General features: G+C 42.1%; 2 protein-coding genes across 4 annotated transcripts in view; both read left to right on the top strand.

The window, feature by feature from the left end:
• dnajc5ga (DnaJ (Hsp40) homolog, subfamily C, member 5 gamma a) overlaps positions 1–19,461 on the top strand; it is a 28,523-nt gene extending 9,062 nt beyond the window's left edge. Inside the window, exons 3-7 of one of the 3 annotated variants that reach the window (XM_080791289.1) lie at positions 974–1,187; positions 5,812–5,968; positions 8,722–8,930; positions 13,483–13,523; positions 15,529–19,461. In XM_080791289.1, the coding sequence (XP_080647415.1) occupies positions 974–1,187; positions 5,812–5,968; positions 8,722–8,927 (577 nt within the window). In that variant the 3' untranslated portion in view covers positions 8,928–8,930; positions 13,483–13,523; positions 15,529–19,461. The remainder of the gene's footprint in view (positions 1–973; positions 1,188–5,811; positions 5,969–8,721; positions 8,931–13,482; positions 13,524–15,528) is intronic. The other 2 variants (XM_080791288.1, XM_080791290.1) reach the window with 2 other exon arrangements.
• A 4,670-nt stretch (positions 19,462–24,131) lies between these two features.
• LOC308334613 (clathrin light chain A-like) lies at positions 24,132–24,725 on the top strand (the record flags this gene model as incomplete). The annotated part of the gene is made up of 1 exon (XM_080791415.1): positions 24,132–24,725. The coding sequence occupies one exon, from the start codon at positions 24,132–24,134 to the stop codon at positions 24,723–24,725; it is 594 nt and encodes a 197-aa protein (XP_080647541.1).
• Positions 24,726–27,097: the final 2,372 nt, after the last annotated feature.

Below are 27,097 nucleotides of genomic sequence, written 5' to 3'. Positions count from 1 at the left end.
CACTTGACAGTCAGTTAGCTATGCCCCCACTAGAGATCCTGGGAAAACAAACAGATGGCTAGGCTTAATTAATACATAGGTGCAAGTCTGTTTTTTATAATGCTATTCTCAGTGTGGGGCTGAGTCAACGTGACTCACTTCAGCACATTTTACATCAATATATTAGCCTTAACACTAGCAAGTTAATAAATGAAGGAGCCATTCTGCCTGTGTGTGCCTTTAACCCGTTAGATGGGCGGGTTCACCATGGGGGGTGTGTGTCACAAGGTTGATGGTTTGGAAGGTATAGGCACAACAGGCTAGAGATCACACAGTTTTTACCGTATCATTTTATTTTGCATAAAGAAAACTGCTGTAATACCTAATGTGTTGATGGGAACCTCACCCTACAGCAGTCAATGCCTGGACATTATAATTTGAACGCGTCAAAAACGGTTTCTATATACATGCATGTGCCCAGCCGAGTGGCAAAGTTTGTTTGAGCTTGCCACTACAATAAATGAATGACGAATGTGATGTGACACTATGGTTTAATGAGGTGACGGTGAACTAACTGATTTGTTACAATCATGAATATGATCAGTAAACAGCATTTACTGGTTTCTCAATTTGACTGTCCCCCCATCCCTTGTTTATCCTTTTATGTTTTTAACCTAGCACTGATCTTGTACTTGTTTTGATTTGTTTTCTTGAATAAAGTCTGTTCCTAGTGTTTTATGTGCAGCACTTTGGGTATTTAGAAAAGTGCTATATAAATTTGAGCTATTGTTATTATTGTAACATATATATTCCATTAATGAGTCAAGGAGCAAGATTTAAGTGTACATTTTGTAAATTGTTCAGGCAACCATAGTTGGTCCCCCATTGAACCCTCCCATCCCTCTCTCTCCCTTTCCTCTGTCCTTCTCTCTATCCTTCATTTCTACCCTCTCTTACCCTTCCCTTTCCCCACCGTCTTTCTCCCGTGTCTCAGGAAGCTAGCGTTGAAGTTTCACCCAGATAAGAACCCGGACAACCCAGAAGCGGCTGATAAGTTCAAGGAGATCAACAACGCTAATTCCATCCTCAATGATGAGACCAAGCGGAAGATCTACGACGAGTATGGTTCCATGGGCCTGTACGTGTCAGAACAGTTCGGCGAGGAGAGCGTCAAATACTACTTCCTCATGTCCAAGTGGTGGTTCAAGGTAAGACGGGATGAAGCCGGCATGTAGCTGTCTTGTGTGTTGGTCTGTCTATGTTTGGAAACCAACATTGTTCATAGAAATTACTATTAGGGCTGTGCTTGATGTATAACGGTCTACAGTGACATACATAGTATTGCTGTCGGGCTGGAATCTTTACATCTTTACAAAACCGTTATTTTCAGGAAATGGAAAAAAGAACCTGGGCCCTAATTAAGCCACCCCTTACCTCTTTGCCATTTCTTTTACTATTTTTAAAAACATAAAATAGTTCAACAAGCCGATCTACATTGACATGTTGTGAGCTTGTAGATTGGCTATTTGAACTATTAAAAAAAAATAAAAAAAAATAGTACCAAATATAGTTTAGTCACAAGCTGTACTTTTAATTGGTTAAATAATATACTGTATAAAACCCATAGACAGAATTAACGACAAACATCCCTATTCTGGAGGGAAGTCTTGTGAAAATAGCAGATCTAAAGTTTTCGTAGCCTGTTCGAATTTGTTGGCATATCAGCTTTAAACAAAGATATTTAGTATAGAGCGAAAACAGGAGGAGGCCGAGTATAGAGCCCCTGAGAATCCGGTCAACTAATTATCAAGTCAATCGGTATTGGGGGTACTAAAATATAAGGGCACATTAATAAGACGAAGACAACAACTCAGATCTCAAAGTATGAGAGATTTAAAGTATTTGAATACTGGAGCAAACGTACATCTTACAAGGGAACAGGGTCTGACTCCCAGAACAACATTTGGTCACAATATATACCCACCCAATGCATCAAAACACACCAGAAAACAAGCACAGAAATACCTGCCTTTAAAGGACAACTTTGGGGGGTTTTTTCAACCATGGTTCATGTTTTAGGTTGTTATTAGAGAAAGTAAAAGGTGAGTGATTTTTGACAGGGGGGTGGGGGCATTCGAACAAGTGACTAAATATATATATTTTTACTAGAAATTAAGGAGATTTCTTTATTGTTATTATTGTTAAGCTAATCTCTAAACTATCAAGCCTGGAAGCAGTTGACAGATTATTTGAATCAATGTCAATGTTTCTCTAGTAGTACAGTCGGTTAGTACACACACTCCTTGTGAATGACGACAACTGGAGTTTGTTCCTGTCTGCTCTCGATATCTTCCCAATCGGTCTCCCCTTTTCTTGTCTCTCTAAATATCCCTGTCTAATAAATTACAAAAACAAATCTTAAAACCAATATTTTAATACTGATTATAAATTTTGGTCTTCTAACCTTTTTATATACAGCATGTGGTTTTGGTTTTCTTTTAGAATGTCTCCCTTCTATCCGAATCACAAATCCAAGTCAAGGTTCCCCCCTTAGTTTGTATGGCAATACTTTAAAGAGTGACAGTGTCAACATAAACAGAGCACATCAGAAGTCATGTATTTGAATTGATTTTGAACTTGACCTTTTTATTCTGAATAGTAGCCTTAAGCTGTGCCTGAAAAGGTTTAGATAATGTTGAGACAACAGTAGCGTTTTCTTTTTGTATGTAGACTTAGCTGATGTTCTATCCTCTCACTCTTAACTCTAACTCAAGCTTTAACTGCATTCAAGCCCTGCTATGTGACTCACAGACAATTAGAAGTCCCTGGTGTCTTAATAGCTGCTTGGTATGGATGGAGAACAGCAAGGAAGAAATAAGATGCACTGAGATCAGACTTCAGAAGCTAGTAGTATGAGGTTCATATGAGGACACGCAGTACAAGATTATAGACTTTAGTGTGGCAATACAAAATGACACTGAGTGAGCAGTAGAAGTAGAAGGTGTTTACTGTTGTTTGGAAATCTTAAAATATTTTGAGTGAGGTGACTGAATCGGAGCAATAAAGCATTTGTGTGCTCTTCAATTGCATCCAGGCATGAATCAATTCATGAATTGATCGATTGGAAAATGAATCGGTTCAGTGATGTATCATACAGTATACAGCCTACATGTGCTGTTTAAATTTGTAACTTCCAAAATGTAAATGCTTGTCTTTGCTCCATATTCTAAAATGTAAAATTGTCTTCGATTACATTACAAGATATCTGTTTGGGTTTAGACAACTTGTATTTACCATCATTTTGTACTTCCAACTCATACACCCATCAAAATGGTTTGATGGGTGGAAAAACTCCTAAATTGCACTTTTATGACGAAACAAAGTATTGAAGATTATCTAAGGTGTTTATCCCTTTATTCCACTGAGTTCTTCACAGTCTAATCTGATTTGTGCACTGATTAATCATAAAATAGTATTTGACCGAGATAAAGTGTAGTGTTGTACAGTACGTCTACATGACACAGTCTCTGAAATGGGAGAAAATCTGAAATTAGAAACAACTTCGTCACATTTTGATTACAGGTGTAAAAGAGTGGGTTCAATTATGTTTATGTCCACATTGCAGTTTCAGGAAGAGTTAGAAAAGGGAAGTGAGAATAGAGAAGAAAAGAACACAACTCAGAACCGGTCTAATATCCAGAAAGCACAGATATAGTACAAATGACTACTATGTCATACTACAGTGTTACACAAAAATAGCCAATTTCATCTACAAGGCTTTTTGAAGAAGAATTAAGTGAAAGTGGTTAAGTTTCTGTGGGTTTCACAAATATTTATAAAGTATTAAGAGTGAAAGTGAACCCTCTAGACTTCGTAAATATTTGGACCTGAGTTAGCTCTGTACTAGCTGGTCTACGCATTGTGTTGTGAGATTGTATATCTGCTATTTTAGGCTTATGTACTTCACCTAAGAATACGGATGCTGCGGTTCAAGTGGTTAAATTCCCTTTATATTTTCTGACGTTCCTTTTAATCTGGGGCAGTACAGACAAAAGGCACTAGAACCCAGTCATTCTGACCTTTTAATCTGTGACTGTGTAGGTTTTGCAGCAGAGAGAGAGAGAGAGAGAGAGAGAGAGAGAGAGAGAGAGAGAGAGAGAGAGAGAGAGAGAGAAGAGAGAGTAGCGACTTTCCCCACGGCCCTGCACGTCAGAGAGATATCTGGGGACACAGAGAGAGAGAGCTGAGTGGACACAAACAATTTGATTGTCCACAGGGACCAACTGCATCTTTGTATAGTACACTACACAAGTTTTGTGTGTGTGTGTGTGTGTGTGTGTGTGTGTGTGTGTGTGTGTGTGTGTGTGTGTGTGTGTGTGTGTGTGTGTGTGTGTGTGTGTGTGTGTGTGTGTGTGTGTGTGTGTGTGTGTGTGTGTGTGTGTGTGTGTGTGTGTGCGTGTGCGTGACAACGATAGAGGCATCTATGTGCATGCATACGTGCGTGTGTGGCCCTACATGCATGCACGTCTGCATACATGCTGCTGCATATTGGGCAGTTTCATGATGTTGATAAATTGCAACTATTATGTTTTCTAATGCCTTGTGAAGAGAACTAACTAACTCTCGAGTTCAGTATGTATAAGAACACCCATTGCTTTATTGTTATGTGTATTCAAGTGCTACGGCTGCACAATCTCTGCGTGTGTGCCTGTCTGTCCGCGTGTCCCAGTCCCTTGCATACCTTGAGAACCATCCAACCGATTGACTTTAAACTTGGCATGTGTATTGCCGAGGACCCAAGGGAGAGGCAGTTGGATGCTGTTGTCCAGACATATCTGTAAATCCACAAATCTCTTTATTGGTCTGTCTGTGTCCCATTTATGCCCATATAAGGAGCTCCTTGATCCATATGCATATTGCTTCACCTCCCAATGTATGAATGAATGAACCATTGTAAGCACTTTGAGTAGGCATGTAGTGCATAGAAAAGCGCCATAAAAATGCAATTCATTATTATTATATGATATCCTAGCACTGACGACATAGACTGACCTCCAAGTACTAATGTTTCCTTCGAGGCCTGTGTAGAACTAACATTTTCAATGTAGACAACAGGATTGGTGTGGAAATAAACACTAACCCCTCAATAGTCAAATCTATATTTTATTTTATATAGTGCCAAATCTCAACAAACATTATCGAAGGGCATTTTTCATATAGAGCAGGTCTAGCTTGTACTCATTACTTTAAAAAATAGTCTCTTGGGTTGTCATTTATTTACTGTTGCATTATTTTCCCTGTTCTGCATGGATAACAGCACTCTGTGTTCTTCTTTGTCCTTCACAATCAACTATAGCAGCAAACTCTCTCTCTCTCTCTCTCTCTCTCTCTCTCTCTCTCTCTCTCTCCTGAGTTAAAATGTATTTGACATTACATACATGATGTCTACATGTGCAATCATTGTGCAGAAGACACAATGATTGCACATCACAACGAGACCAAAGATGCCACAAAATGTCAGTACTCTTACTACTGTGCAATGGGAACAAAAAATAAATGAATAATAATAATAATAACAATAATAATTACTAAATCATGCCCGTAACCAAATCTGCAATACCAGACCAAATCTCGATGTTTTCCTCTTTTGCACCATGCAATCTTGCTGTAGACATTTCTAGATAAATGATGGGATTGAGAGATAATTGAACGTAGATCTGCCTGGTTGGTCATCAGATCCTCCTTTGTGTTAATGTTCGATGCACCTACATAAATGCCTATTATTGCCTACATAACATTTTTAAATGCATTGGTGTGGTTGTGTCCTTGCAGAGCCTGTTGCTGTGCTGCACGTTGTTCTCGTGCTGCTGCTGTTGCTGCTGCTGCTGTTTCTGCTGTGGGAAGTGTAAGCCCCCCGAGGATGACGAGAACTACCAGTATGTCGACCCAGAAGACCTGGAGGCCCAGATCAAAGCCGAGCAGGATGGAGGTGAGTGTGTGCGTCCGTGCGTGCGTGCGTGCGTGCGTGCGTGCGTGCGCGTTGCACAGTGAATATCCAACAAAAAGTTCTACAGGTATATTATGATTACTAGTGATAACGGCGGTCTCTCAGCCTTTCCAGCACTTTAATAAAACAGTAAATATATTTTCAGGTTAGGATAGCAATTGTATTCAATCAGGAGGGAGACAACTAATTTTCGTTTTTCGTTTTTCTTTTTTTTTCTTCGCTTCTTTATCCTGCATCCTGTATGAGTTATCTTTCCTAATTGGATGAGATTGGTACCCTGATCAGAAATGTTTTTCTGTTTTAAGCTGGGGAGACGAGTAAACTCATGTTCCTGATCAAACGCTCTATACAAGTATAGCAATTATTGCTATTATAGGAATATAGTTATTTAAGACTAATTTGAACAAATGCCGCTCACTTTAATGTACTTCTGAACCTAGTGTACCGGTATATGTATATGGAAAGTTAACACCTATTTTTGCAGCTGCAAATGAGTACTTTTAAGCGTATTTTTCTTATGGCTCTGACATAAAGTAGAGTGTGTGAGATGTGACTGATTGATCTTGACTGTAGAACTTCAATTTCCAGTTTCAGTTTTAGCCTATGTGTTTTTTTTTACGTACAAGCTGGCTGAATCGTACACGTGCGACACCACGTGTCGAGACGTCACTCAAGTTGTGCCGAAGTAATGGATCTTATTGTAAATGAATAAACGTCCATGAGAGAGCAAGCAATGCAGTGAGTGTGATCATGGTGCAGGAGTGGCCATCTAAGTTCTCCCTTCCATTTTCTCTCCTTCAACCTCTCCTGGCCTCTCGTCTCTTTATCCGGGACCCCACAGATGTCCCTCTTTCAGCCCGAGTGAACATTTTGTGTTGGTGTACAGCATAATACTGGATATATGACTAAATCACAAGCTCCCAACGTGTCGCGTTGTGAACTTGTCGGTCGGCTATTTTCGGCATGCGGTGCCGTCATGCGCAGAAGTACAAATTGGGCTATAGAGCGAGAGGGGAGGTGAACTTAGGCAAGTCTGCCACGAGCAGCAGGCCACAGATGGGAAGCGGAGCAATCCAAAATTGTGCCCGTGTTTGTCACACATGAGTAGATATGCCTACTGTGAACATGAGCAAATGTGTGTGTGTGTGTATACCAATATGGCCCATTCACCAGGGTAGCTTGAGAGTTGAGACCCAGTAGTGGATATGCCTCAGCTAGTCAGTTTACATTTCCTTTACTACTTTATCTATAACATGATGCACTGTTTCTGTTGTGAAACAATCTGTTGGCTAGGATAAATAAGGGATATTATCATGCAGAGGAAAGTTTATTTGTGAAACGACATACAACATACATACAAAACGAACGAAAATACATTGCTTGGATGCACCTGGGACGTATCCTCAGTGATGTATCCCAAGGTCATCGGGTTTTGGGTCTCATCATACCCCTCACTCGGGTGACCCAGCTGGGGTGATCAAGTCCCGATTTACGTCCCAGTAGCTACCCTCGATCAGACCCACTAGGGAAAGACCATAGCCACACAATCCATTGGAACCACTCCGGAACTACTCTCCCGGGACTGGGAGGCACAATTCTGGCTGTCCGGGCCCCTCCTACGTACGTCTCACCAGGTCCACTCCTGCTCTCACCAGGAGTACCGCCAGGACCTGTGCGTTGCACCAGACTCCCAGTCCCAGCACCAGACACTTCATTCAGGAGTGGTGGTTTCTTGAGTCGCAATGGTTCTGCAGGCTCCACCTGGGCAAAGGTGGTATTGCAGGCTCCGCTTGTGGCTCTGATGACTAGACTATGACTATGTCGACACGATGACAAAGAAAGTTTCATACTCACATGGATTAAGGTTCTCAATCGCCATGACTGATTTCAGTCATTTGGATTCCATAGAAGTCAGCATGTCTTCTATAGAGGTGTGTCCTGCACCAACAATAGGCTGTCTAGTGTCTACAAGCTTAGCTTGTAGATATTTCCGGTAGTTATTTCAGTCTTCCAGAAAGTGATCTCAGATATTTCATAAGTTCCGCAATTGTTAACGCCTCAATCTGCAATTTCTTCAACCGGTTACCCGTATAGCTACCAAAACATAATTTTATTTTACATATTGGGTTAAGTCTGTAGGACACGGCACTAGTGTGTGGTGGCTCCTTTCACGCCGTTTCACAAATTACATATTAGGACTTGGCCTAGCAACATTTTTCAGTTGTGAGATCTTTCCATTGCTTTAATCCATGTACTCGCAAATAAGCTATAACCAATTTGGTAGCTGTCTGATTTGTTTCATGGATCTCACACTAGCAAGTGCAGTAGCTAGCTAGTTGCTGTTGTTTGAGGTTGAGGAAATAAAACATCTCATGGAATCCGGGATCCGGGTTGCTGTTCTGTTATGTACCAGTGGTTCTCTGGATTTTTGATTTGAAGGACACCTGTTACTCTTGAGTGTACAAAATGAACTGGTCCATTTGGTTCCGTTTGCATACTCTGAGTTACAGACCTGTAAGGGTCCTTTTGTAACCTCTAAGTCCAGAACAAATACTGTATGACCAAAGTGCAAGAGAGGAAACAAACCACATATGGGGGCTACGTGGAACCCACCCTTATAATGTTGTGAGTGTTCCTCTGAGCCGGAAATTCGAATATTTCGCCATTGCATTCCTCCTCTTTCTCACCAATGTGTCAACAGGAGGTTGAGTGGTTTCCACCTTCTAATTCAACAGGGACTACTGTAATCATAATCCAGCCGGCATCTACTCCGGGCTCGGAAGGGCCCGACAGCCATCCCGTGGCACTGAGCCAGCCGATACCCCTGCCTCTGCCCATGCCGTCCCCTGAGCCCCAACCACAGGTGCAGGCCCAGTCGCCGACCTCAACAAACCCCGCTGAGACAGAGAAACCCGGGGAGACGCTGCCGGAGTCGAAATGACTCGTAAGATAGCCACATACCTTCATCTGTGTGTCACCTCTCCTTCGGCACTCTGGATCCGCTTTGTCTTGAGAGGCCGTCATCCCTGCATCACTTTGCATTTTCGTTTTGTCGTCCGCCTGCATGGTTGGCTGGATTTGTGCGTCATGTGTGTTTGTCACATGCGTGCCATGTGCCTGCTTGTTCTATACTGAGTGCTTGTGTCAGCATTATCACAGTTCCTTGTATGCCAATGTTGCATGACGTTAATGTATTTTGCCTGTAACTACAGTAATGCTTTGTCCTGAATTGAGCATGGCTGAATGAATTGCTGTAGCTTTGGCCTCTGTGGCAGGCTGTTGGCATATCATAGTAATTACTAATCTTGTACCAACTTCATATCAAGTGATTTGGTTTCAGGGGATTATTACTTTGGGTTAAGAACATTTGCAACTTAATTGGTATTAACAGATCCTCTGATGCACACACAGAACAGAAGCCATTAATCTCTTGTAAATCTCAGTAACACCACAATACAGCTGGGAATGGTGTACTCATGAAGTACATGATGAGAATATCCTGAAAGAATAATGCTTTGTATAATCCTGGGTTGTCCATGGACTCTTTTATTAACTACACTTAAAAATCCGCTGTGTTAAGCACTTTCAACCTGGCATCCCTATTTTGTCATTATAGGCAAACATTTTTAAACAAATGTTCTAAAAGCTGAGCTTGTAGATCGTCAATAAGTCTCAAGTCGTTAATTTAACTCTGAGAATTGCCAGGTAATCATTAATGAATTCTTCCACCAGTGCCAAGGTCTTTTCAGTCAGGTCATGTATATTCTCCCTTTTCTTTCACCCGAAACATGCATTTTGCAACCGTGATGAGCAACGCTTTAGTTATCTCCCGTCAAGTCTTTAAAACCTGATTCTGGGAAAAGAATCCGAGATATAAGCATTAGAAAAATGTTAAACAAATGTAGATGGACGGGGGCCGGCCCGCCATATTGTTTCTGGTTCATTTCCTGTTTTATCGCCTAGCAACCGAGTGTCATTCAGACGTTAGCGACGAGTGCGATGTAACTCTCAGAGTTAAATGAACATTGAGGATTTTATTGTGTATTGAGACCAGTTGGTTGTTGATCAAGACGATCTGATGTAGACTGTCTAGGCCCAGAGGCCCTTTCTCTGATGTTTACACTGTCAACTCAGTAGAGGTAACTGAAGGCAGTGTCCGACCCTGTTAATTCAACAGCCTGTGTTTCCAGGGTGTAGAGCAGTGTCTGTATAATCCTTAAATTTGTTTACAAAGTTCATTGAGTTCAAGTTTAATATTGTCTTGTTCTTGGTGGACAATGTGAGTCTGGCACAATAGGCATAATTGACAGTCCATCAATTAACATACTATATAGTATATTGAAATTATTTATTGTGAATAACCCCCCGTTTTCAAGGGGGTCCACAAGGGGGTACAAAATGCATACATGCCAACTGAATTGGTTACCTTTGTTGGAACTTTAAAATAAATCTGTGCACAATGTGTATGGATCCATATACTGTTTTACATACTGTGGGTAGTTAAAATGAATACATTTGAAAAAGAACTGTAACCAATGCTGCTGTCGTCTTACTGTGGGGCAAGTTGAGATTTTCATACAAGGTCCATATTTAAGCAGGCTTACAGTGTAAGGGCCAAATAGAATCGATTTAGCCTGTGGTCGACCTGAATTCTCAAAATCACTCCTCAAAGGGAGACCACGGCCCCATTTCCAGGCACATTAATAGAGGAAGTCAGAGGAAGGCTACTTTGTTCATCTGTTCGGCCTACTACTACCACACCGGTCTGCAATAGCCTCCACACTACGCAGAAATATGTAGGCCTACTGTATGCCATGGCCAATGTCAAACTACATTTAATGCTTTACAAATATGCTAATGTAAGCTTAGCAGTGAGCTGTGTTTGGTGTAGTAGTGTCTCAGTAGTAGCTGAGTAGACCACATCATGTGGTTCACATGATTTGGTCTACTTCTGTGGGGACATACATGCATACATACATACATAATACCGTACATAGACTATTCATTGTCAAAACAAATCTCCTACAGTATTTTATAAGCTGTATAACTACCTCTTATGTCCTGGTCTGAGGTATGTTTTATTCTTAGTCAAACTCTGACCACTGTTCCTAGGAGTAACTCTGCAATGCTTGGTGCAGGGCAGTCTGGGCACTAGTCCAAAAGGACCTGTCGTATAGTACATAGACGTTGTTAAGGGTGGTCTGCTTAGAGTGAGTCACTGAACCTGTACTGCGCTTTCTTGTGACACCGCTGCAAATAACGCTTCTTTTCATAAAGATGTAGATGTAAATAGCACATAATAATGTGTGCTGTTTGATAATATTAGAAATACCACTAAACTGATAATTGTATTTATCTTCTGTCAATAGTTTTTTCTTTTTTTTCTTCTTCGATATACTCATTTCATTGAAACTCATGGTACCTCCAACTTGTTTATCAGGAGCAGATACCTTTTGAACCCTTTAGGGGTGGATGACCACTGGCCCAAGACCATGTGGTAATAAGACATTCACCCCATTTCTGTTTTCCTCCCAGAATCTTCCCCAGTGAGGGGTGGGAGAGGCTGGACAGCGGACGGCTGGACTTTGAATTTCTCTAACTATAAACTTTCATGACAGCAGACAGCCTAAGTACAAATATAATTTATGAAAAGCTACTTCAGTGAATTCTGTTCACAGAAGTTGTTGTAGGATATGTGGGGATTATCTGACGAGGTTTGAGTGGGCAAAACCTTACATACTAAATAATACTAAATTGTTTATAGGCTCAATATAAGTAAAATAATATAGCCTTTCCACAGGAGTATCTTTTTATATTTTTCCAAAAAGAATACAATATGCCAATTGCCAATAGCATATTACAAAGTTATCCCCCTCACTGGTGAAAGTTCCGGGAGGAGAAACGGGCACGCACCGGAGTGAGTTGTCCAGTATTCGACCATAATAGCCAAGGCCAGGTTTTCCAAAAACAAGACTGTGAAACTGACTCACAGGGGTGGCTGCCTCAGTTGAAACTGAAAGTGAGAGAAAATAGACTGAAATACAGGTTGTTGTTTTTTGTGACATTTTTATTTCCAGTTTCAATGTCAACAATGGCACAGTAAGAGGTAGGGAGTGTATACGCAGGATACACAGTAAAATCCTTAGTGCCCACAGCCAAATCCTCATTTGTATACTCTGTATTAAACCAGTAAGACAGCCTGAGGGCGAGGTCGCTTGCATGCATGCGCCTGGGTGACAGCAGACTGCTGGGCAAGCGTTGGCGCTTTGGCATGGGGGGGTCAGATCAACATATGGACTGAATTCTGTACTGGCCATTATACAGTATGGAGCGTGTCTTGAGTGTATAGGGTTTGATGAGGTCAGATCAACATATGGTCAGAACAGGTCAGCTCCATATATGGAGGTGGCAGTGGAGGCAGTGTCTTGAGTGTACAGGGTTTGATGAGGGCCCAGTTAGGGCTGGGCCTTAATTTCCGGGCCTGTTGAGATATGGTGTGTTTAGTGGCTGTTGCATACTGCTGGGAACTCTGGGGGAGCAGACGTCCACTGCTGTCCTGTCAACACTAACCATCTGTTGGCTCTTCAGTTTGTCCTCTGGACTTGTCTGTCCCAGGTCTGCTACAGCTATCACACGCTCAGTTGTCGTGAACTGTAATTCACATTGTGCTACCGACTGAAGCCTGTTTGCGTTTGTCTCTGTTGGCAGTCGCAGTGTGTTCCTTCTCACCAACACAGGGAAGTGTCTGTCACTCCAACCTTTAATTGCCTTGGCTTACTCAGCATGAGGGGATCGTTCAAGTTTTAGCCTACTTGGGGAGAAGGTGATCTTGGGATGTGCTTGAAGGATTTTGTTAGGCTCTGGTGTCCGGGTGACTTTAATCTCATGTGGGTTCCTTATGTCAGGGACTTTTTTCAGCACCTTGGTTGAATGATAGTACGCACAGTAATTTGGGATAAGAGAAAATGCTTTTTCTTCTAAAACTATTCTTCAAAATTGTCCCCATAAAAGTGAATCCATTGTCAGAAGCCAATATTGACATCAATCGCCTTTTGATGTCAGAATTATAACGTTTACTTTTAGTATAGTAGACATACAAGCTGTTACAAGCGTCTGATACAGTCAAATCTTTAGTTATAGATAGATTTTTTCCTTTTTTACCTTTTTAGTATGGACATAGTCAGTCGAGAGGTAGCATGTGCAACTCATGTGTTCTAAGCCACTGTTTCCCAAACAGTGGCAATTTATGTGGATAAATATCAACTCATTTTTGGTTTCCTACATTTTGTTTATAATAGGGGATTAAGAAGTATCTACAAGATCGGCTATTTTCACTAGTTTAGGTTCCGGGGAGACATCAAATTTCTCTTTTGGGTCTTGAGCTAAACAATTTTGGAACCACTGTTCCAAGGCTAAGCCATGTGCTCTGTTGCTGTTTTTCCCACTGCATCCTAATGGATCGTGACATTCATGGTGTGTGGCGTCTCCCCTCTCAGGGAAGACTAAGTCTAAGAAGTGACAGAGTGGCGTGGTGCAGGTAGGTCCTAGGTAGAAGAGATGGTTATAGTCAGCTTGCTTCCACAGCAGAACATGGAACGCTTATATGCTATGCACACAGCCTAGAGTGCAGACAGGCCACTGCACAACTTGTCTCTTCTCTGCTTACACCGATTTTGCATCTTGACAGTATATTCCTTTTTTTTGTTGTAATTCAGCTAAGCTTATTTTTTTCATGTATTTATTTTTTTATCAAAAGATGGTATAAGAGGTGGCACAGTTGGTAGTGCTGTCGCCTCACAGCTAGGAGTTTGCATGTTCTCCCCGTGTCCACTAGGGTAGGTACCCTCACAAAAAACATGCAGTAATCCTGGTCTCTAAACTGCCTCCAGCCGGGGCGCCTGATGGAGGGGAAAGGAACTGGTTGGAATAACGTGTTCCTTCCACGCGCTACGTCCAACCAGGGAAACTCCCCCCTGTCAGTAAAGGAGCGACTTGGACACTCAGGCATGAAGGAAGCATTAGTTCAAGTCCGTTGCTCTCCCCATGTCCCCCATATATGGGGAATAGGTTGGCGGATGGTGTGTAGAGCCCAGGATCACATTAGATAATTGACACAGGGGTGAAAAATGGGTTACAAAAATCATGGGATAAAATGTATATATAAAAAAAAAAGATGGTATAAGACATAATCAGACAATCAATAAAGCAAATGTTCATGTTCTTCAACCAAAAACATTGTGTCCTGAGCTGAATTACCGTAACTGTAAACATCTAAAATGATCTTGCTGTCAAGTGCACAGAAGTCTTCGTCCCTTATTTTCAGTGTCCTGTAGGCCTAGTAGCTACCCCAAAGCCACATGCCTCATTCAGTAGTTTGCTAGACTGTGTGTGTGTGTGTGTGTGTGTGTGTGTGTGTGTGTGTGTGTGTGTGTGTGTGTGTGTGTGTGTGTGTGTGTGTGTGTGTGTGCGTGTGCGTGCAAGACCACGCTGAGGTGTGTCTGGTTGTTAGTCATTTTAGAAACCCTTGATGGTTTTGATGTTTGCTGTTCATTTAAGAATATAGTCAACTACCACAGAAGAATCATTTTGTTTTCCTTCAGAAATAAGACATGAGGTTTAAGCAGGCAGTGAGAATAACATGCACAAAAGAATCCTTGTGTTCCAAAGGCGGTTTCCATGACCTGTGTCTAGTAGAAACCTCCACAATACCGACACAATAACGTGATGTTGATTCCCACATGTTTGCCAGATGTTCGGATGTGGTTATAAGCATGGTGGGAAGATATGTTTATTGCCATTCAAGAATAGATGAAATGGTGCCCATACCCGAGGTGGGGTTGTCAAAAGGGACTTTCTGTGTGGAGTTTGCATGTTCTCCCCATGTCCCATAGGGTAGGTAGGTACCCTCACAAAAACATGCAGTAATCCTGGTCTCTAAAACTACCTCCCCCTGGCCAGCCGTGGCACCTGATGGAGGGGAAAGGAACTGGTCAGAATAACGTGTTCCTTCCACGCGCTACGTCCAGCCGGGGGAAATCCCCCCCTGTCATGTGAAAAGAAGCAGCTTGGACTCCTCATGCATAGAAGGAGGCATGAGGTCAGTCCGCTGCCCCCCCAGGTTGGCAGAGGAAGTGTAGCGCCCAGGATTACATTAGATAATTGGCACTGGGTGAAAGAACTGGGTTGCAAAATCGTGGGATAAAAATTATTAAAAAAAAAAGAAAGAATAGATTAAATGCATAATTGAATGAATCTTCGTTCCACTGCCTTACTATAGTGCATGAAATGCATAATTGAATGAAATTGCGTTCCACTGCCTTACTATAATCTAAAAATACTTCTAGTTAATGCTAAAATACTACCGGTACTCCTAGTTTATGTGAATACTAAAATCACAGTCGGTTAATGAGACAGAAATAAGGCACAACAAGTAGTCCTCAGCAGCATAGAATCTTCGTGACACATTTAGTTTGAATTGTTCTGTCTTCTCTTTCTTCCTTCTACTCGATGTCTATCTCTCTCTATCTCTTCTCCCCAATCAGGTGCACGGCGCCCAGTTGTGATCCAGCCGCATTCCACCGCCGATAGCGCCCCAAAGACTAACCAGCCCGCAGCCAACCAGCCCATCCCCATGCCCCAGCCCTGACCCACATGACCTTTGAAGACTGGGAAACCCAATGGATCCTGAGATCCCTTCATATTCATTTAGCCAACTAGCCACTCAATGGAAGGCTAGGCTAAGCTTCATTCAACATATGAAGGTCCCTCAACTTTTTTCATCACCAGCCAAATCAAGCCAGGCCGACCGCTGGCTAGCTCTGATTCTGCCATGAAGTTTTTTTCCTCCCTCCAAACTTGCCAGCAATCCCAGCACATGGTCCTTCTGATCTGGATAGCCACCATTTGTGGCTAGGTTGGTCATCTGCACACGCCAGCACCACTTGGCAACTTGTCATTCATTCTGTGCTGACCTTTATGGCTGTGATTAAGACTGACCAGAGTGTGACCTGGTGATCTGAGTTGTGAGGATGCCAATGGCCTGGCAGATGATGACCCCAATTCTTCAACTATCCATCCACCATCTTGACGTGCGCTGGAATATATCTGTGTTCGTCAGTCATTCTTTTCCTTCTTCTCTCTAGTCTCTCAATTCATGTCATTGTCATCCCATCCGTTTCGTTCTCTGCTATATATCACATCCTGCCCTTCATGCCTCACCTCGCCTCCATTCTACCCCATGTCCCTCCTCCTGCGACTGTACAGCAATGACCAAACCAGCGTTGGTACTGTGGGATTGGCCAGTAGTCGCTATGGCTCGGGGAATGACGGTGTGTATTTATTGGTACCTGTCTGAGCCAAAAGCCTGGAGACGAGAACTTACAGCATGGAGCAGAGAAGGCCTCCTCACCCCAATGTGCATGCGTTACCTCCCAAAATGCATGCATGACCCTACTGTACAGCACTGGAACACACACACACACACACACACGCACATGCTCACACACATCTAGAGGAACTCGCTACCTCTGAACAAGATGTGCACACATCTACAGTACTACAACACCATTATACACACACACACACACACACACACACACACACAAAACAGTCCCTTGTACCCTGGTGCCATCGTCTGGTACTAAATTGGATATGCCCCCAGATTAACACCTTGACTTTAACAGACAATATAAAAAGTAAAAAAAAGAAAAACTGTACTAGAGGAACCTGTGGATGGACAAAAGAGAAGTAATTTCAACATTTAACTCATTGTTTTTAACAGGTAACAAAGAACATCTGCCAGGTTATCTTTTTTATATTGTTTTGTTTTGCCGTCACAATTCTATTTAGACCAAAGCCAAAAATGCCAGAAGCCCCATGTAGCCAGCCAAGTTCACATTCAATGACATGAGCTCCAATGGAAATGCCATTTTGCTCTGTGTGATGTAAGCCACTAGATGATCGATGCATTATTATTTTGTGTATACAATATGTTCTTGGGTCTATGCACTGTGCAAAACTTAAGACACGGGTCTGTACATTTTTTGTTTTTATGCAAACACTAACATCTGTTTTCTGGGGCAAGTCTGGATGAAAAAACACCTAGTGATGTGATGTAGTCGTCGTCGCGCTGCCATCTCTTAGAGAAGCGTGGTGACACATTGCCACCATTTATCTTTCAAAGGTGAGATGAGTGTGGAGTTATATCAAAGATATCCACACACAAGTGTTACTCCATAAACACGTTTTTACTGTTTCACCAATAGCACTTCAAGCCCCCTTCGATCTAGGCAATATCGCTCTGCATTCTGGATGGAATTTCACATTGTTTAATGTCACTGCAAGGTGGCTTTTGCCCTGAGAATCTAGTGTACGATAATGAACCCGTTTTGGAGTCTGATCCTCAGTAACCATGGTGTGTATCGCACTACCGAGAAATGTATATGCTGCATACAGGGAAATATCAGTTATGGACGGTACTATCCAATAGTACATTTGTACGGTCAGTGTTTTCCCAAGTACGGGTATGGATAGAGTTGTATGGGCTTCACGAGATAAATTACTATTTATCATTTGATTTGGAATCTCACCTGATGATGGGAGAGGTGCTTGCTAAGATACACCGTATTCATAATATTTTGTTATCAGTACATGGAAGCCATTCTTGCCAGGTACAGTACATTGTGTCTTTTTTTTTGCCTCCATACTGCAAGATTGCTTTGAAGTATTCAGTATAGCTGGTTGATCGTTCCTATGTGCTAAATCTGAAAACCCACTCTAGAAACATTTTTTCTTGCGATGCTACTGTGGTTCCTTTTACAGTATATAATAAATCTTCCACATTTGTGGCTTTAATTGTCAGTCACTATGCTGTTCTTTGTAGAGTGGAACCGTTTACATGTCCACCGTGCTTTCTTGTTGGTTCTTAGTGAATTGCAATGGTTTTATATGTGGTTATTCTTTTCATTTGGCGCTATTTGGCTGACAGTATGGGTGAAATTCTGCTGCAGTTTCAACCTGTAAGAAATGGTAACAATGAATGATGGCCATGTTTCTATCAAAAGAGCTGTTAAATAGATAAAACAACAGACGAAGTCAAATGCTTTAGAATAGAAGTCCAATGGTCTGAACCTTGAATCGGTGTTCTCTTCTCTGGTCCTGTCCTGAGGACCCAGACTGTAGCCCACTGCTCATTTTCTCAATTCTACCATCTAGTTCATTAGTTGCCCCTGGTCTAAATTAGTCCTTATATAGACAAATAGTTTGAAACCCTAGGATATTGCTTACATCACTTGCCATAAACGGTGTCATTGATTAAGCCCTCTTGGCTTTGTCTTTTATTCTAAATGCATATGGCACACTCGTTGCTGGCTAAGCTTTCATGAACTCATACTGTACAGTAATGTTTGGTACATATGGAAAGGGGCATAAATCTATACAGTAGGTGGTGCAGAGGGTGCAGCCCATATTATTGTGACCCCTTTTCATCACACTACAAATGAAAAGGTAAATATGTAAGACCTAAAAAGCCAGTAGTATCAAAAAGAGTGAAGGAGCATACACAATTCATGCACCCAGGCCACTTGTGGCAGACTGAAAATTGGCCACTGATTTATATTACTAAAGTTAAAATGTTTACATAGAAACAGACCTTTACTCGACTCATATTGAACTTCACTTAATATTTTCCCTTGTTAATAGCCATTAAAGAAAAAAATTAATCTGCACCCGTAATAATTCCTCTAGTTGTTTAATTTTTTTTTCTCAAATCAGAATAATCTGATTCATTTCAGTGTAAATGTGACATGGCCATAGAAGGAATTTGTTCTAGTCAAATTCTTCTCCTGTGTAAATAATTGTCAGTTTTATTGGAGTGTGCAACATCCACTTTGAGACCTCATTGTACATTGAAAGGTGTAACAAATCATAATCTGTTTTTCATAGTGTACATACATTTTTAGCATCTTTATTTTTAAATTTATGTAGGTGTTGACTTAAATCCATTGACGGAAGGCCCACAGGCGGAATTTCAATTCTTCTCTTACAAAGGGCTTCCCCCCTTTTACTGTGAAATCCATCAAATGACACATGGAAGGTGCACACCTCGCTGTGTTTGGGCGATTACATACCTAAGAGAGTGAAGAGTAGAATATTAGAATTCAGGGTAGCCGTAGAAAATGGCATGAGCTCAGTTAAGACTGTCGGGTGGTCCAGACCTTGTCCACGTGTTCCCATGGGACCCTTTGATATGGGGGGAGGAGAGGCCACTGTCCATTGTGTAACTGAAATGATTCCTGATTGCAGGTCAAAAGAAGTTTATTCTCTTTTGTGTGTGTGTCATTCATTGTTGAACATGGATCCTTGTGGACTATCTGTAAATGTGTATTTATATGATGATGAAATCCAATCGAATAAAAGGGGGATTTTATAACTTATTGTCTATTGTTTTGTACTGTAAGTGGGTGTGTGGCTGTGTGCGTGCCTGAGAATAGTGAGAAATGATTGGAACATTATACTTAAATACATAAAACTACCAAGGTCCATGGATCTGTACTTGTCCCCTCCATTTTTCATGAAGTGTTTCACCTATGCCCAGAATAGAATAGTTTTTTCTCCAGGTCAATGATACGGCATGTGTAACCTTTCAGCAAATGTATTGGCATTGTGGAAAGGCCCTTTATAAGCAAATCTATGTACTGTAAGTTAACTCACCTCACCACACAACCGTTTAATCTAGGATACATGCTCAAGACGTTTATCTGACTGTCAAGACACTGATGTGAATTTACTGTAATAGTTATCTGTTTGAATGGTAAAGATTGCGCAAATAAACGGAGACAGAAACTTACATTTATTCCAAGCGAGACATACCCTTACAGAAATAATGGAAAAGTCACATGCAATTTGGAGATATAGCCCAACAAGTCTAAATCCAAAAGAGGGGAGGTACAAATCATGAACAGAAAATGACTCCTTAAATACAAACTGAGTTTCTCAATGTTGTCCTCTTGGTCGAGGGTCTGCCCTTAATTAGAAAGAATCCTAACTTACTGACCACCCAGAGAGCTGGCCTGCCTGTCATTCTAGACTCTACAATGACAGGCAGGCTAGCTCTCTGGTTGGTCACTCTAGAATCTAGAGTGACAGAACAGTTGCTTGCACAGAAAATAGCTGATTCACAATTTAAGTCATATTTTCGTGCTCGGACACAGGGACCCGCAGGGACACACGGCTATGATGCACAGATGGACCACAGAGTTAGAAATCCTACTCATTTGAATTTGTGTAAATACCAAACATCTAAGCATGACCCACAAAGTTACTTGTAATAATAGAAAGCTGAAAACATGAATGACTGTAATGCCATGCTGGGCATTTGTGTTTAGTTTACTCTGCACTAGCAAGAGTCCTCATCCTATAAATGGTCCTGTAATCTCATCAACAGCTTAGTTTCAGCCAGCCCTCTATTCAGTTGATTAGCAACTCATCTGTTTAACCAGGAAATGAGCAGGTTGAAGAACCCATACAGGTCAGAGGGTAGGAGAAGGCCAATGAGAAACAGAACTGCTTCATACTGTACTGTGGGAGGGTGTGCCAATTCTGTCTCACTAGGTGTCTTTGGAGATATGATATTTGTGTGGGAAATGTGATATTTTAAAATGCTGGCTGTATGGAAACAACGGTTAGTTTGTTAGTTGTGGTCATTAAAAACATATAGTAGAAGGTGAGTGTGGTGAGTCTGTGAGGTATTTTTAACATAGCTTTGCATTTGACAGTATGGTTATTTGGTGCCACACTAAGGTGTTTGCCCAAGTAAGCTACGTATAGTATGTGTTTCAACATTTTGTTAAAGCGCTCTTTTTTTCTTTTTTTCAATTTAAAATGTATTTAATTTTAATCAAACATACATGTAAACGAAAAGACAATACATACCAAATACAAAACAAGACAAGACAATATAACAAATACACACAAGGGGAGATATCTGCCTCTCTTCTATATTTATTATCATATGGGGCACTGGGGGCACTGTGTGCTCAGTGCGCTATTTCCGAACACGCCCCAATTTCCCCAAATGTAGCCTACGTTTATACATGTTAAATAGATTTAACTGAATTTAAGTCAGGTCTTATGGTAGAGGCATGAGTAATTCTGACTGGCTAGCTGCGACAGAGCAGATCAGAGGCAGGAACGTAGGGACGCGCAGCTAGCCAGTCTCGGTGTGGGAGGCGGTACAATGGGAAGTCAAGGAAGGGAGGAAGAGAGAATTTCAGAGGAGCCAAAACTGAAAAGAATAAAATAAAATACTTAATGGCATCTGCGCCAAATGAAATTTCTCCCACGTTTCCGTTGTCTCCTATAGCAGTTTTATGCATCTTTGAAACATCTCACCACCACTTAAGCGGAGCTCAGCACGGCCTGAACGGAGGTTATGTACAGCTGTCTGCCATAGAGAGTGGAAGAATTGCAAAGGGACCTTACGGGGGAACGATCGAGCTTCACCGAGGGGGTGGCGAGAGGGGCTAGGGCCACCATAGGGACAGCTCTACAGCTCACTTCCTTATTGACAATCACGTGACTATTTAAATGCCCTGTCATCTGCTGAATGAGGCCGAGGGTCTCGAGACCTGGGTCTGCTGCTGTTTATTTATTTTAGTGCCAGGGTGAGTAACATGTCTCAAAACTGTTAATTTAATCATGTTTCATTCTGTATCTAACTATCTGTTATCATTCAGGTTGATTTTAATGCATGTGCCCTGTGCTGACATCTTTCATGTGGCAGGAGGGAATGTGTGTCGCACACATGGACATTTCAAGGTATACAATCAAACAATTTGTTACAATTATTTATTTTGTTTTTATTATGTACTAAATGTTTGTTGTTCCCACTCCTTTAGATCTAGCCACTGCTGCTTTGTTTATGTTAATTTTGTATGTTAATGTGTGAATTAATTCAAGTTTTGTCTTTTGTTTGTTTCCTCCAATGCTGAGTGTATTGCCCATCCAGAGTCAGAGAGCCAAGTGGTGTAGCTGACCTACTGAAGGGGTTCACAATAGGTCTCACTGTAGTCCACAGCCCAGGTTTGTTAGTGTGAATGCGTGCACCTCTTTTTCCACGGTGGCGCTCCTTCATCCTTTTCTATGCTGTTTGCTGTGTGTGCTGTGCTCTTAGTAGTGGTGTAGCCTATTCTGTAGCTTAGCTTTACCCTAAAAGTGGTTGTTGCCCAGTGCCACTGGTAGCTGACTCTGTTTTGTAAGCTTTATATTGTAGTCTTTGATCTTTACTTCTGTGTTTGATTATCCTGTGGTAGATTGGTATTTGGTAGTATAGCAAACTGGTTCCTATGAGCTGTGACTGCAATGTGTGATTTAATTAGTTAATAAAATCAGTATTTATGCCAGTATTTGTAGTTTTTAACCGTCTGTGTTCCACTAAATGAATGTATTTGAGGGAAGTACATGTCTCATTGTGCGAACTTGTTTGTGGGGAACCTGATTTAGAGTATTCACTTATCCATTCTATTCCTTGATACCTCAAGGTGGCGTAGTCGTACAATTATATTGTTTAAGCATAAATTCCTTGCCGCACCTGGTTAATGGTCTTTCCCATTATTTTGTTGCTATAGTAAGGTTGCCCTCTGTTTCCCATCTTGCTTTAATATTATCCCCTTTCAAGTTTTGTAGAACTACATAGAGGCTGCATACACATTTTGGAAAAGATCAATGATCTCTACTCCTGTTGTATCTTCTCTTAATAGTTTTCTATTTATAAAGTCTGATTTGTAGGTACCAAAGAGGTCCTGATTCTGTCAATTAAATTTGTCTTTCAGGTCCTGGAAGCTCCTAACATTACAATATGCAGAGAGGCCATTCCCAATCCAACCTCTAAACCTCATGTCATGTGTACTAGGTCTGGATCATATTATGCAAACCATTTGAGAATTCCAAATTTATATCTCCTAATTATTTCATTCCACGCCTTCAATGAACCTGTTATCACATTCTGAGGATCTGACAAGTGTTTCCCACCAACATATTAATTGGTAGACCTTTCCCATTGAACCCTCTATATCTTTCCATCTTGATGTATAACTTGGCTTACACCATCCAATCAATGGCCGGATTTGAGCTGCTCTGTAATAATCACAAACATGGAAGGGCCAATCCCCCTCTTTCCTTTGGTACTTTGTAATGTCTTGAGCCTCACTTTTTTTCCATGCCCAAATAAATCTGGATATAACTTTATCCCACTCAGAGAAGAACTGTTCTGGTTTTGAGATGTGGACTGATTAAATCAGGGTTAATATAAAAGTCTTGGCAGTATTCATTTTTACAGATTGTGAGTGTGAACTCAGATTTAAATATGGAATTAAATTCCATCTATCAATATCAGCCATTATGTCCCCCCTGAGAGGGTCATAATTTAACTCCTAATTTGGATACTGAGTTTTAGAGGCAGGGACAGTGAGATGAAATTAATGTTGCATTTCGTTTAATAAGTCATGGTGAGTTGGATAAATTTACCCTAAAGGGCGTGGTCGCGCTGAAACAACAGGTCTGGGAATGTCTCGTTCTCTTTTTATTTGTGTTTTCAGGCCGGGTAGGTCGTAGAATGTGTGCTAATTAGTATGGTCAGGCGGGGCCTCGGGCCAGCCCAGTTAGGGCCCAGGTAGGGCCGGGCCTTAATTTTCGGGCTTGTTGAGAACTAGTTTTTGACGGCTGTGCTATAACTTTGGGGCGGACTGACTGACAGGTTTTTACCGTGACTGACAGATTTTGCAGGTTTTCATCCAAATGTCCTGCTGAGAACATCCATCGAGACCTCTGTGAGCTTGTGATATCACAGAGTGATGTCAGTGACACCAGCAAGGTTTATATAGCTGTCTATACGCCAGAATAGTGTCCATATATGGGCAATTTGGGCATGTTATGTCCAGCGTCCAACGCAAGGCACATCTAATAAAGGATTGGATAGAATTGCGCAATAGTCCATATTTAGGCAACGGTTTGTGCTACGTCTGTGCTTACGTCACACTGACCAGGCCTATACCTACGGTATATAACTATGTCCAGCAGATCCCCTGTATATGTTTAACTACGCTCCCGATTCGATTATTTACAACTGGATTTGTACAACAATATAGAGATGGATGATTTTGACAGCGTCCCTGCAGAATTTGGGTTGGAGGAGGATCCCGCCACTCGTTTCCTAAACCAGAAGGACAATGATTTCACATGGATCGAGAACGAGGACTTCTGCGTCCTGGACGTCGGACAGGTGCCTTTGCCTTCATCTCTGGGAAACGCCATTGATACACCTGTAAATGAAGAACATTTACAGCCGAACAGCGGTCCATCAAACACCGACGCAGCCATATCCAATGCTGACAGCCTGCAGGATGAGCCAGAGACCCTACGCAAGTGGAGGGAGCAGCAGAGAGAGAGGCTTGAGGCCCTAGACGCCAAGTCCCACCAGGAGGAGGCAGAGTGGAAGGAGAAAGCCATGGTTGAGCTTGAAGAGTGGCAAACCCGGTATAATGAGGACGTCGAGATGGCCAAAGTCACCAGGGCGACCGAGAAGGCCATGGTGTCGGACCTGGACAAAAACAAGCCGGGGACAGAGTGGGAAGAAGTGGCACGGCTCTGCGACTTCAACCCCGAGTCCAGCAAGCAGACCAAAGATGTGTCACGCATGCGCTCTGTCCTCATCTCATTGAAGCAGTCTCCGCCGCTCCGCTAGACAGTGCTGTCATTCCTTATCTTATGTTCCACTGGTTGTGGTTCTCAAACTTTTTAAGTTCAAGGACCCCCAGTGTCTACATCTCATAACCAATACCATACCTCCTTGCTTTGTGTCCCAGTGTAAGGGTTCCTAAACATTTCATGCCAACGACCCTCAAATAGCCATAACATCTGGCTGCCCTATCGTAAAACCCCTCAAAAAATAAAATTGCAGATCTACAAGTTTGTAGATATTTTCTAGTTTTTGAAAATATTTCCATATGGCTCGCGTTTAACAGTACTTACACAGGGGACAGAACAAGGATCCTTACGCTGGCTGCAGGGGGCGGCAGGGAGACGTCCCTGTCGCTGCTCCACCAACCAGAGATGTTCCGGGATTAAAGGAGCGAAACATCTGTGAAGGGTGATAGCAATTGTGATAGTCATGTTATACTTAAGATACAAAATTAAATTCCATAATTTGGATTGGACAAACCTAAGTAGATTGTAAAGATTACTGCCTGAGAAGAGTCTGTCTGAGAAGGAGGAAAGAGGACAGTGGAAAATGAGAGGGAACATGGAGATGATCACTGATGAGGAGAGTAGAGAGCTCAAGTAGCCACTGAAGCTCATGAAAGGAGGATATGGGGCTAAGAAGTATAATTTATTTATTTTGTTGTTTCCTCTCCATAGGCTTTGAGGTCTGGGCTGGGTGAGGTGGGGGACAGTGATCGGGTATTGTTTGTTTATATGCACTGACTCGTTTGATAACACCAACATGATATAGGGTTGGGATGGGCGGGGGGGGGTATAGTTGAGTGTGGTCGTCTAGCCAACACCAACTCGGGACTCGCTGCCCTCCACTCCCTATATTTGAGCTCTACAGTGTTGTTAGCTAAGTGTCGCGCCACATGCATCTACATAGGTGGTGCGCTACTTGCCTTTGCTGGCTTTGCCCTGGGTTGGAGGGTTGGCTGCCACAGTGTCAGTTCGCTCGCCACTAGTTCTGGGGGCCTGATGCACTGCCCTGCATGCCAGCAGGGCAGTGCACTTTTTCTGTGACCCATGGTCAACGATTTGGCCTATAACAAAAAGAATACAACTTCCCATATAGGATACCCCGCAATGTGAGTGCGGACACTGCAGAGTGCAGACTAGCAGACACCAACACAGGACTCCTGGGTCCCTGCCTTCAACTCCCTCCTGTCCAGCACAGGGTCCGGAGCTCTGCAGTGTCCATAGCTCCACTTTCCTGCTGAAGTGTGTTGAGGTTGTGTGCCTCTTTCCCTTCCTAGCTGCGCCATGGGCATTTCCCAGTAACTAGATTTTCTTAAAAACACACTTTTTGCTAAATCGTTCCAGGGAGATGTCCCCTCGCCACCCAGACATATGTCATATGAACTGTAACAGGCAGTTACAGGCCCAGACTGTGCACATTTACCCCCCCACCCCACACACATTATTATTTTATTTTTGAGGGGTGCTAGCCCATATATGCACAGGTGTGTGTGCGTGTGTGTGTGTGTGTGTGTGCGTGCGCGCGTGTGCGTGCGTGTGAGAGAGAGAGCGAGCACGGAATGGGCCCGGAATGCAGAGTTTTGTTTTGTGTGTTGTATGAGCATGAATGTGCTTAGCTGATTGGCCTGAGCACGGAATGTGATGTATGATTATAAGAGCGCCCCTCACTTCAAGTGTGATTATTTTCTTATTAGTGGAACCAGAATATAGTAACTGCCTGACTTATACTATTTTTATTTATTTAATCCGTATAAACTTTTTAGGGTCCCTGTGATGTAATGTGGGTCAATACATCCTCATCTGTACTTAAGTAAGACTCAAACCTTGAAATTGTCAGTGCAACCACACTTGCAATTATCCATAATTATTCTAGTTAGTATTTGTATTAATTAGGGGTCACAGCGGCAAAGAACCCTTATTGTTTTTGTACCGTTTTGTCCTGATGCTGCCGTTTTTCACAGTTTTGGCAGTTCTGTGCTGTCGTTTTCTATTCTAATTCTAATTCTGCAATATGGTAGAGGGTCATGGTAAATGGTCAAGAGCTGAAGCTCAGTCATTCATCAAAGGACCCCTGATCTTTAGATCTCCCAATGATCTCCCATGTGATTGTATAGATCATCCACACTATCCACTCCTGGGATTTTTGTAGCCTGGTTAACCACTCCCCCTTGAAATTGCATTTCCATTCGTTTCTGTGGAGTCTGGACCCTGCTAATGCATGGTTGGCTGCATGTGGGAATATAGCATTGACAGACAACCCCTTCAGCCAATCAGCGTAACAAAAAGGTGATGTCATCTCCAGTCTCCAACCATCTATTGTTAATTGTGTGGTCTTCTTTCTCTCAAGTTCGGTCATCAGTGTTTCTGTGGCTT

This window comes from Protomyctophum bolini (assembly GCF_963924005.1).
Source record: "Protomyctophum bolini genome assembly, chromosome: 19".
Lineage (NCBI taxonomy): Eukaryota > Metazoa > Chordata > Actinopteri > Myctophiformes > Myctophidae > Protomyctophum > Protomyctophum bolini.
The sequence above is the reverse complement of the archived record's forward strand: the minus strand, read 5'-3'. Positions and strand labels throughout refer to the sequence as shown.